At 45.9% G+C, this 12449-nt stretch overlaps 1 protein-coding gene across 26 annotated transcripts in view; it reads left to right on the top strand.

Annotated features, from left to right (window-relative positions):
* The window catches only part of LDLRAD4 (low density lipoprotein receptor class A domain containing 4), a 443967-nt gene extending 432945 nt beyond the window's left edge, over positions 1-11022 (top strand). For 25 of the 26 annotated variants that reach the window (XM_060613153.3, XM_060613148.3, XM_060613165.3 and 22 more), the window contains 2 exons: positions 2115-2168; positions 3675-11022. In XM_060613153.3, the coding sequence (XP_060469136.1) occupies positions 2115-2168; positions 3675-4205 (585 nt within the window). In that variant the 3' untranslated portion in view covers positions 4206-11022. The remainder of the gene's footprint in view (positions 1-2114; positions 2169-3674) is intronic. The other variant, XM_078435468.2, reaches the window with a different exon arrangement.
* The last annotated feature ends 1427 nt before the right edge of the window (positions 11023-12449 follow it).

Genomic DNA, 12449 nt, shown 5'->3' with positions numbered 1-12449 from the left:
CGCAGGAAGGGAGGATGTCCCTGAAGTTAGCAAGAAAGGCCCCAGTGCTGCTAGGAGGCCCGGGGACAGGAAACCACAAAGCGCCAAGTCAAATTGATGACAAGGAGGTAGGTGTGAATTTGGTGAACAGAAGTTTGAGTGTGCACAAGGTTTGGTCTCTTCTGGACAGTTTCCCAGTTTTGCTCATTTTTAGGCAAATGAAGCCATTGAGGGTGGTTATTTCCATTTTCAGAAAATGTTCAAGCCCCTACTTCTGGATCATGTGCCTCCCGTTTCACATGGTGCCGTGGTTCTGGCCCTTATGCTGCGCACTGTGCTCTAATCTGCTGCTTTCGCTGTCGCGTGGTGCCAGTTCTCAGGATCGGGGCGGGGACCAGTGCACAGGAGCAGGACTGGCACTGAGCTCATCTAAAGGACAGGAAGAGGAGCTAGGGCAGGATTACGAGTTGTAGAAATTATCTCCAAGGATTACTTTTTATGCTGGTTTCAATATGAGAGTGACCACAACCACCCAAAGCCATACTGATTGTTTTGCTTTGATCCAGAGGAACCTGTGCTCTGAAGTGCAGTGCAAGCTGCCTGCACCTGGTGCAGGGCCGCCTCTGGGTGTGGCTCAGCTACGTTATTAGATTCGACTTGGGGTTGTCACCTGTCGTCATGCCAGAGCCATAATGGTCCATTACATAATTTTATCGTCAGACCCTAAGCCCCAACTTCCTCTAAACACAGCTGGGCCTGATCATATTTTTGCCACTGATTCCATGATGTCCTGCGGGTATCTTAGGAACATGTTGTATGTACTGGACAAACACACATTTAGCTGCGAAGGGAGTGTTTGAATTAGAATTCAGGCCTACAAAAGGGAGTTAGAGAGGGTTGGCCTTTGCATCTGAAGACTTAGAGATGTTTTACCTCACAGGTCTACATGTGGGCATTTTTAAGACTTCAGGAGGCTCAGTGATGGCATAGGGTCTTAAATGCATATTCCTAGGAATCCAGAAGTATAGGCATCTCCCTCCTCCACCCTCACTGCCAAGCCAAGTGTTCTTATTCTCTTTATTACAGTAATAGGCCTTAAGCTAATAAATAGCCCAGGAGACACTTGCTAATAGCCAACAATTTGGGTTCAAAAGGGATAATATATCAAAATGCCTTCTAAACAAGTCTGTGGTGTTAGAAATAACCCTTAATAATATCTGTTTGCTTGTCACCTTGTCAGTCTGATCAAACATTTTTGAAAAAGATACTAAACAACTAGATGTCAAGTTAAATCTGCCTGTGTGAACATATGGGCTACAGAATAAATTCACCAGAAGACACTTGAAGGGCATTTGGGCTTTGGAAACTCAGTTTTCAGTGTGAAAGCCAACCCGGTGTGTGGCTGGGTAGTGCTTTTCTTCTACTCCTGCTGCTGCTTAGGTCAAAGCTGGTTGCAGTTTTGCAACCACATGCCTTGCAGTTTCACAAGGGCATGGTCTGGTGCTTGGACAAAAGCAGTTAGTGCACATCTGCATGGGGGGTTGGTCTCCAAATAAGAGCTTAGATTCACCCAGACCCTACACAGATCCAAGTGGTGATTGAATGTGACCGTGAGGACATTTTGAATGTATTGCAAAAATACAGCTGTATAGTTTGGCACATATTTGACTTCAGAACTATTTTATTATTATTATTTGAATTTTTTGTTAATGTTTATTTATTTTTGAGAGAGAAAGAGCATGAGCAGGGGAGTGGCAGAGGGAGAGGGAGACACAGAATCCAAGCAGATTCCAGGCTCTGAGCTGTCAGCACAGACCCACAAACTGTGGGCATCATGACTTGGGCCGAAGTTGGACACTTAACCAACTGAGCCACCCAGGCACCCTGACTTCAGATCTGTTTTAAAATCTATTGTGGCTAAGACCAAACCTTCTAACTTTTCCTTGTGGTCACAATTCTCTGTTTTAGATGTTAGGTGTGAAAAAGGACCAGTTCTTTAAGGGTCATTCCATATTCTAAACAGGTGTGCTGCTATCAAAAGAGGAATGTGATCCCTTGATTTTGAGTGCTGTTGTATGAAACTAATGATTTTCTTGTGATGTTTCTTGCCCACCCCCCACCCCCACCCCTGCCAGGAAGGGCGCCTGTGGCCTTCAGACAGCTCCGGGCCTCGGCCAGGGGCATCAGAGGTAAGGATTTGGGGAAGGGTTGGGGGCAGGCAACAGGAGGTGGCTGCTGCACCCGTGTGTGCAGAGGGGAGGGGAGGGGAGGACAGGAATTAACCATTGTAACAAAATTGGTGGAAGGGCTAAGTGTATTACAGCACAGATTAAGAAAGAACACATTTCACTGAAGGCATATGCTGGAACCTTGGTTAAAAAGGTGGGGAGGAGTTTTTCCCTAGAATGTCCTAGGGATTATCTTTGCTCCTTATAGAAACCAAGTTGAGAATCACTGATCTTTACATGATCCCATAAGCTGCTAATAATGAGGCTTGGCAGATGTGGGTATAGTTTATAAATACATCTCCCAATTTAATAATACGACTTTTAGAGGTACCTGGCTGGCTCAGTCAGTTAAGCGTCCCGACTTCAGCCCAGGTCATGATCTCGCAGTTTGTGAGTTTGAGCTCCGGGTCGGGCTTGCTACTGTCAGCACAGAGCCTGCTTTGGATCCTCTGTCCTCCCCGTCTCTGCCCTTCTCCTGCTTGCACACTCTCTCTCTCTCTCTCTCAAAAAAAATAAATAAATAAATACACATTAGAAAACCGAATATGATTTTTAAAATAACATATTTTTTTGCCTATAAGTTAAAAATATGGTGTGAGAGAAATCAGTGGAGACATATATCTGTGTCTTTCCTCTAGAAGAAATTTGGATGGTGGAAGAAGCGTGAGGATTATGAAAGAAGTCTAGTACCTGGCTTCATTTTGGGAAAACAAATCTGTAATCATATTTACTTTGGAGTACAGAATATTTTTCATGTCAATTACTAAAAATATCAGGAAACTTTTATTCGGAATGAAACAACTAGAAAAGCCTAGAAATCAGAAAGAAAAAGAAGTCATGTGTTCTGTATTTTCTTAAGTAATTGATAGAGTAACATGCTCTATAGTATTTCATACATAGACCCAATGCCTTATACCTGCTGCAAGTACCATTGTGTGCAATTGAACTTATGCCCCACTCTTCTGAGCCACAGGTGAGAGCACGGGCGGCCCAGTCCCCTCACTCCAGGTGAAGGGGAAGGGCCTGGACCCAGTCACCTGGTGGGCAGTCCTGGAGCGCCTCCCCCCCCTCCCGCCCCCAACAGCGCTTTCCACTCTGTTACTGTTTACTGCACTCTGGAAATTGCTGTCATATTCTAAAGGAACCATCAGAAAATGTATACACAGCATACACAGCAACTCCCATTAAACCCAAATTCTCAGTTAACCACAGTTCTCCACAGTGAAACCATGCTAGATAAACCATAGTTTGCCCAGGTGATGTTGTAGGTCACGAGGAATAAGAAAATTACTTTTTTTTTTCCTGAAATAGTCTTTTCCTGTTGTTTCCTGTTTTGAGGACTGTTTGGAAAGTCTTCAAACTGCTGAGAACATACATCAAGATCAAGCATGACTTTCCTTGATACCATCCCATTCGTGATCACTATTGTGTCACGAATGTCTTCAACCCTTTCCTCTTCCCTTGCAGATCATGTATGCCCCGCGGTCCAGGGACAGGTTTACTGCCCCATCCTTCATCCAGAGGGACCGGTTCAGCCGCTTCCAGCCCACCTACCCCTACGTGCAGCACGAGATCGACCTTCCTCCCACCATCTCCCTATCCGATGGGGAGGAGCCGCCTCCTTACCAGGGGCCCTGCGCCCTGCAGCTCAGGGACCCTGAACAGCAGAGGGAACTCAACCGAGAATCTGTGAGGGCCCCGCCCAACCGAACCATATTCGACAGCGATTTGATAGACATTTCTGTGTACAGTGGGGGCCCGTGTCCGCCGAGTAGCAACTCGGGCATAAGTGCCAGCACCTGCAGCAGTAACGGGAGGATGGAGGGGCCGCCCCCGACCTACAGTGAGGTGATGGGCCACTACCCTGGCGCCTCTTTCTTCCATCACCAGCACAGCAGCGCACACAGGGGGAGCAGACTGCCATTTCAGCAGGACAGCTCAGGGGGCACGGTGCTGCCCATCCAGGGCAAGGACAGGAAGCCTGGGAACCTCGTCTGACCCTCTGACGTGCACTGGAGGAGGCAGAAGCCAAGGAGGGATGAGGGCCTCATTGCCTCCGCTCCCAGGCACAGTGTTGTTCTGTTTCACGTGCTACAACGAAGTAAAACCAAATGTGCAAACGTGGTCTTTGTTTCTGATTCCTTTCAGGGGAATTGCATGCAGACTAGACTGAAATAATACAAACTTCCATCCGGTCTGACCGCAAACAGTGTTTATTTGGGGACAGGCATCAGGACGGGGGCTGGTTTTGGCAAAGGGCGGGCATGGGAACACAGAGAAAGGGATGCTTTGAAGATATCATGAAATAAAACCCACAGAGGTATTTGATTTATTTAATTATGAAAGGAGACTTTGCAGAGAAAGAGGCCAGAATGGCCTGGTTTATAATCAATTGATAAAGAAGGATGCATTATTATATATTACGGGGAAGTATTGGCCAGTTTGCTTTTTCTCCCAAGGTGTGGAACTTTTATTTTGTTTTAAAAATATGATTCAGAATTCCCGTTTTGTGTGCCAAGGTATAACGTGAAGAAGTTAGATGAGTGCAAGGAGCTAATTTGTGTTGTGATGATGTGTTTTTGAAAGTTGCACTATCTAAATGTTTATATACGAGGGAACTGTTCTGTGTGGAGTTCTGTATGTTGTCTTCTCGCCTGTGGATTCTTATTAGGCCCAAGGAGCACCTGGAGTGTTCCCCATACTCACGTGAGAAAAGATGTTTGGGGTTGTAGCCTAACACATGCCAGCTTACAGAAACCAAGGCAGTGTGACAAGAGTCTGCATCATGTAGCAGTGCGTCACCGAAGCGTTTGGAGACTTTTGGATGGAATAGAGGAAATACTAAATCCCAGCATTTCTGACGTGTTGTGTTACTCTGCTAGTCTTAGGCTGCATATTTTATTACATTTGAACCTGACACTTGCATTTATGTACCCAGTATCATGCAGTGCTGCCCCTGTCCTCCAGCAGTGCAGTTTCTTCAGTAATTTAGAGGGTTTTTTTCACTGTAGCATGAAATATACTCAGACACATACATTATTTTATGCAATAAATTGTTTAAAGTGCAAGGTGGTTATTCTTAGTACTGTTGAAATACGTGACTTCTCAGTGTACTCCCGTTGTCTCTCTCCTTTTCTAGATAGCAGATAGTTCAGTTCAAGCCCAGACAGCTGGTCAGTGCTCGAGAGGCAGTGGTCCCCGCGTGGCCTGCCCAGCCTCGGTGTGCCAGGGATGCCACCAGTGGCTTCTCCGTGCGCAGGAAGCCCCTGGAGAGTGAATGAGAGAACACCATGGTGCAGAGCACAATAACAAGCTGTTGCATGTCACTCTCGAAGGAGCGCGGTGTTCAGGACCCACCCCAGCTCCCAGGGGAGTTTCCTTTCCCTGGGCGGTGGTGGCCAGAACTGGACAGTTACCAGATAGTGCAGGGCGGGGTCGGGGGGAGGCATGACCATAAGAGCACAGGATAAAAAGCACAACATGCAGTTAAAATGCAACTAGAAAGCTAATTTTAAATATTGTTAGTCTTAGCTTTAAAATCCTTGATATTTACAAACATTCGCTCTCATGTGGAATGGATAACTTCCTTCTGTGGAAGCTGCCATCTGGCCTGTCAGCCATAGCCTGAGAGTTGGGCCGCGCCATGCCTCAGGAGGGCTTGTCCACCGCTGCTGACCCTGGGCTGGCCAGGCCCCTTTGGCCTATGCATGCAGAACAATGAATGGACTGGAATGATGGCTTGGTGACTCTGATCTCTGCAGTTTTAATGCTGAGTCGGCACACGTGTGTTTGTGTCTGTTTGTGGGTCTCCAAGGTGGTTTCTCAGGGAGGTGACTTTGTGCTGTGGGCTGGGGGCTGGAGAATGTTCTGAACTAAAAGTCCTGTCAGCTGCTCCTTTCTGTTGCTTCTCTTGGTCAGTAAGTGGCTGGTTTTTGTTTTGTTTTCAGGATTGGAATCTCTATTAGATTCCTCCATTTCCCACAGTTAAGATCCACAGAACTAGTCAAACTCTTAAAAGGAGAGTGAGAGAAAATGTGAGCAGCAGTTGCAACTCAGGCATCAGACCTTATTTGAAAGTGTGCGTGCCGGGCGTTGCTGCAGGGATTCTGAGATCGGGCAGATCGCTGGGAGCCTGGACTTGGACCTGAAGGCTGCCTCTCCCATGCTGCATGTGCTCCCGCAGTTCAGCTCACTGCCTGGGTCACAGGCCTGCACTTAAGGCAGCTGGGCATCCCCTTGGCATGAAGCCTTGACTCACCCTGTAGAGGGATGGCAGCACCTATGGGGGCTCAGGGTAAATTATGGATCAGGTGTCCTGTCAGATGCAAGAGGAGGTTGGTCACCATTCTAAGCCTCACCTGCAATTTTGATAAAGGGTGAACCCCCCACCCCTATAGCTCTAGCTCAAAATGGTTTCACAATCCTTATTGTTCTACCTGCTACAAGAAATGAACTATGGTCAGAAACCGGTAAATTCCTTAGTCACTTTGCAAGTATATGAATGTTTTGCAGATGTCCACAGTATTGGCGAAGCAATTATTTAATTCAAATAACTTTAATCATCTTTCAGAAGAGGTTCTTCCCATTCTTCCACCCTGGAGAATTGCCCTTTGAGTTAAAGACACAGCCCTATCAAACCATGACTTAATGGTCCTTGAGGCTGGACCTCTGTAATGAATTAATTTAAAAGCCAAGGTCGTGAATTGAATTAATAGTCAATTTCCTTTGCCACGGGGAGAAGGTGATCCATAGCTTCTTGGAAAGTGACCGCCCTGTTTGCACAGCATTGCCCCTCACTGGCTCTGTGCAGGTCAAGGGGTGCCGTGCGGAGGTAGCTTGTACGGGGGTTAGGTTCAAGAAGATCACGTGCTTGGGGGACACATGGGTCTGGCCTGGGAACCAGATTTAGGCAATCTGTGGTAGGTTTATTATTTCAGTAGGGTGTTAAAAATAAAGAATTGTATCGTTCAAAGGAGCAGTGGGTGGGAAGGGGTGCTCCCGGGCATCCTGCTGTGACGTTCCCATCCATTGTCTTGGGACTTCCAGGAGCATGAAACCCAAGGCATGTTGAATCCCATTTCTAGGAACACAGTTTTCAGGAGGATATTTGCTTTTGCAGAAAGTCTACTGTTCTTGAGTCACCAAAGCAGTCCTTAGTACAAGAGATTGTGCTAAACAAATTATGTACTTAAGTAAAAGTTGCTCCATTCTTTGTGTACCTGACGAAAATTTAGTGTTAAAGGAGCTTGGCAAGCATGCCCTCTGATCTTCACCACCATATATGCATATGGACACCCAGCCCACAAGAAATTTCAAGATAGCCGAAGAGCATAGCTAATGAAACTTTACGAAGACTTGTCATGAGGACTACATTTGTATCCACTGATTGTAGCTCAAACTCTTGGGAGAGCACAGGGGCAGATGGCAGGCCTTCAGAAGCACCCACATAGGAATGTGGCACACAGATGACGGTGTCCGTCTTGGGCTTCTGAATATCTTCATTGATCTTCTTTGCCTGTACTTTGTAAGAATGGGACAGGCTCACATGCATGCGCTGCTAGAGAGCTGTTCTGACCTACAATCCGGTCAAATGGCAGCCTTCCCCTTGGAAGCAGAGTTGCCCCTGGACAAGGCTCACTTTCCATCCAGTTGCTTTTCTAAGGATTGCCTGTAGGAGGTTCCTGGGGTAGGGGGCTTGGAGGCAGGGCTGGGGCTGTTCCCCAGCACGCTCCAGCTGTGTTTGCTGGGCTGGGGCCCCTGCTTGAGGCTTGCTGCTTAGAGCGGCAACATTAACTGCATGTCGTTTGGTATCCCTTTCATTTTTCTTCAGATTCCCAAAGCTCAGCAGTGTGCAAAGGAAAAAAAAAAACAACTGGGAAGGACACTTGGTTTTTGTTAACTTTTTGATTTTTGTCTGTGTGACTAAAGCAAGACATATGCCCATGCTTGGCACCAGGCAACCCCCCCCCAAGCCCACCTCCTCGCTCTGCCAGCGCCCCCAATCATCGCTGAATGGCCGTGACACAGGCTTCGTTCTGCTGACATTCACCCAGATCACCTTGGCCTTGGTGAACCTAAATAAAATGACACGACTGGGGGACGGGCTGGTGGGTGTCCCCTCCTTAGTGTGAGCAACACTGTAGGTACCAGTTGCCCATCCAAGTCACAGATGAAGAAAGTGCTTTCACCCCAGATCACAAAAGTTAGTCTCAGCAGCTTTGCTGCTCCCCTGATGCCAGCTGCCAGAGCCTGGCCAGAGGTCAGTGACGGACTGTGCGAAATACCTGCCTCACCATAGCCTACAGTTTTCAGGAACCAAGATTTCAGCTGAGGTTAGTTTACTACCCAAAGTACTGCATCTTTTGCATAGTTTAAGTTTGTAATTTACTGCCAGGGTTAGACAGTTGTTTGCTGCTGTTGCTGCTGCTGCTTCCCAGGCCGGCTGCGTCAGGAAGCTGGTGTGTGTGAGCCGAATGCCTTGCCAAGAAAGCGCTGCCTTCCTCTCATCCTCTTTCCTTCCTCTGCGTGTGCTTGTCTGTGTGCAGTGTGGTGGGGGTCCCGACGCACTACTCGCATGTCATGTCACCCATGGTGTTCCAAAGAGCTCTGCATGCCAGTCGCTTTGAAGCCCCCACGGGGTCTTGTGCTGACATCAGCAGACCCAGGAACTGAACCCCCACTGCCGCACTCTGCTCCCACCTTTGTTGTGCCTCACTTACAATGGTGCTTTTTCAGTTGTCTGTCTTCTGTTTTTATTTGTAAGGTGCTGTATATAACTTGAATATATTATGCATATATCCTACCCAATGGGTAGAACAAAAAAATTGTTAATACTGTAATATAATGTATAGATACCGATTTTAACAGAAATGGCATAGAATTTGTGAATGCCTATGTGCTTTGTCCTCTTTTGTAAGGAAATTTACAAATGGATGCATACAGATAAAAGTCTATGTAGTTTATTTTCCTATTAAATATCAATATTATAACACAAGGGAAAGAAGTCTGAACAAGCAAGCCACTGTTTATGACCAGCATATGTATAGCAATTGAGAGTTGCACCTTTGCTGTGAAAACCCTTAAAAAAAAAAAAAATACTACAGCTTTTTGGTTGCCATTAGATGCTTCTCATTTTAATCTCTTCAGTGATGCTCAGTTGGACCAGTGTAACAGAAAAATTTTTGCAACTTGTTTTATGAAAAGATACTATGTTGTAGAATAACGAAGATGTCAAACCCCAGAGAAAAGTGCACATGTCGTTAAAATTGCAAAACTTATGTCCCGGTTAAGTAAATCAGGCTGCAGAAGAGGACTTTGTTCAGTACAGAGGCCTTGGCCATCTGTGTCCCTAGTCTCTCTGTGCCTTTTTCTTTGACAAACCGAAGCTATGGAGCCAATGAACCAATGGGTTTGTAGGGAAAAAGTATCTCAGGAAAAACAAAAACACTTAGAAGACCCCACTGTTAGAAAAACTTGTTTTCTTTTGGGTTATCATTAGCAGAGAATTAGCTATCAGCCAGCCAAGTGAAGAATCTTCTATCCATTCCTGTTGGCATCTCGTGGTGATCTTGACAAACTAGGTTTTGCCAGCGGTTAGGGATTATGTTTTCAGTTGCATGTTCTGTCACACCTCTTACGCAGCATCTATCCTTCCAGCTCAGTGTTAGCCTCTGTTAGGACCTCTGCATTTATTTTCAAATATCCTGATACTAAAGAAAGAAAAAGAAAAGCCTAGCACATTTTTGCTAAAACCACTGAACCATGGGTGTGCACATCCTTTCTGGTGTTGTCCGTAAAGGCAGTCAGTGAAGTTTTGCCCATCTGATCCACAGTTCCACTCTATTCTGTCACCATAATAAATTTCATGTTTTTTATTTGCTCTGTGGTGTATGTTCTGATTTTGAAAACACAAGAGAATCATGCCCTTATCCTCCAGAAAGCAAATTATTACCGATTATCCTTAAACTGAAAACACCTCTACAATGCAACTCTTGATGCTGAAGGACTAAAGACCAGCCCTTCTCTCACTGTTCTGAAAGGGCATGACAAGATAGTTAACCTCGTGGGTGCTCTGTCCTGTCCAGCCCCCACCATCTGCGCCCCTTGTGTGTCCTGCAGGGTCCCCTCGTGCTTCTGGTTCAGCATCAGGAGACAAGGCTCACTGCTGTCAGGAGCAACACTTCCACCCTTCCAGGTTCCATCTCTTGGGAGAACTGTTGAGCATGAGTGTCATCAGAGAATGTTCTAGACTCAGAGGTACTAGAGTGTGTTACCGCACCATTGCTTCCTTTCTACAGAACTGAGGCTTAAACTTTACTGTTAATGATACTGGTTTATTTTAATGTGTTTGTTAGTATATTGCTATTTTTCATTTCATGGCTTTCAAAAATCACATTTTCTAATTGTATTTGTCTAGTTTAAAGCTATTTTAAAACGTGTACAACACTATTCACAGCATTTAGTTCATTTAATTTCTATTATAAAGCAGCCTACTAAAAAAGTACAAACTGTATATGAACTTTTCAGTAGTTCATGTGAGCTCTGATAATCAGAAGTCATTAAAGTGTTTAACAGCTATTTGTGCTTACTTTTCAGAATAATTTCCAGTTATACACAGAGAGATATTTCCAACTGTTGTGTATCTGCCTCTTTTAACTGAGCAATGGTGATGTAGTTCTTAGACCTAAGGTCTGTAATTGCAATACTTTTAAAGATGTTGCTCTAAGTGCTGTTAGTTATGAAATCAGCTTTTTCTGCTTGTTCTTAGTGCTGTGGTCAAACCATAGCATAAAATCATTAAAAATAATCAGTGATATACATGTGTCTCCTATTTTTCTTTCTTGTAATCTTTCAAAAACAAAGCATATTATGTGGGGGGAGAAAACACGTGTTTTAAAACCCGGTCTCAGAGAAACATTCAGGGATTGTCCTCAAGTCTCATCATGGGAGAAGCCATTGAGAACTGCTTCACTGGAGCCCAGGTGCCTGAGGAGGGGACAGATGCCTCAGAGGTTTAGGTTCTTGGCATTGGAAGTTTTCAGTCTGTGATCATGTAGCAAAAGGACTCTAAAATTTCCTTCATTGAGAGATTATAAACTTTCCTCACGGACAAATTTCTGCACAGGAAGGAGGGGGTTGGGAGCTTGAGATGCCTACTTGATCCTGTTCACTAAACCCTGGAGTGTGCCTGTCACAGCAGAGAAACAGCTCCCTCCAACTCTCCCTCTGCCACAAGGAGTCTATACCAAGAGTCAAGTGGTAGCTGTCTCTGTGTAGGGTTCCCTGAAAGCAAAAGCTGAGCTGAGGATCTCCGTGAGGGTAACTTGAAGGGTACCCTTGTCTGGGAGCTGTTCCCAGAGGATGAAGCAGGTAATGAGAGACAAGGGAGACAAAGTGTTCATGCTCATTTCCACTGTAGGCAATTGGGGCTCAGGATGGTGCCAAGAAGCAGGGGAGGTAGGGAGACGGACCATTCTCCACTATTGAGGGTTGCCCTTTGGGGTTATCTTCCCAGCCAGTCGCCCTGGGTGAGAACAAACTGAAGACTTCTGAAGAAGCCCTAAGGCAGAAAAATCCAGACACCTGTGGTCTGGAAGCTGCCAGCAAGCACAGAAGCTGTCCCTCCTGGCTGGAGCTGAAATGACAATGGCCACAGAGCACTGGAGTGGAGTTCTCATGCCTCTGCCACAGTCACACCACATTCAAGTGGGTCCTTGGAAGAGCCAGGCACTGCTGGCTGGGGAGAGAAACACCCAGTTCTGGACCCACAGTTTTCCCAGCTAGGCCTATACTTAGCACAGGACATGAACAGAACCTAACACCTCCTCTCCATGATGATGTCTCCTTCTGCCTCAACTTCCTTGTGTCCCACCCTGGGGACCTGGGGAGTTATCTGCTGTTCTTCAGTGCTGCCAGCACGTGCCTGCCTTGGACCCCAAACCTCTCCAATCTCCCGCTTCCTTTGACCAACTTAATTCTGTACATCAGCTTGTTTGTGAAACAGTAGAGCTGCTGGCTGCTAAGCAGAGCACTGGATAATCACACTCCTCAGGCTGCCCTCTCCCTGCCCCCTTAAGGGAACATTTGGAAACACAGGGTATCCTCTTCCAGATATCCACTCATAGTGAGCCCTGGAATAAAACACCGCATTTCTGACTCTCCATGATGATACTTGCACATAACAGTCTATAATGAGTCTGTTACTTAGAACATCATAATTAGATTGCTCATTATGCTGTTTTG

Source organism: Panthera onca, chromosome D3, assembly GCF_046562875.1.
Source record: "Panthera onca isolate mPanOnc1 chromosome D3, mPanOnc1 haplotype 2, whole genome shotgun sequence".
NCBI classification, from domain to species: Eukaryota; Metazoa; Chordata; class Mammalia; order Carnivora; family Felidae; genus Panthera; species Panthera onca.
The sequence above is the reverse complement of the archived record's forward strand: the minus strand, read 5'-3'. Positions and strand labels throughout refer to the sequence as shown.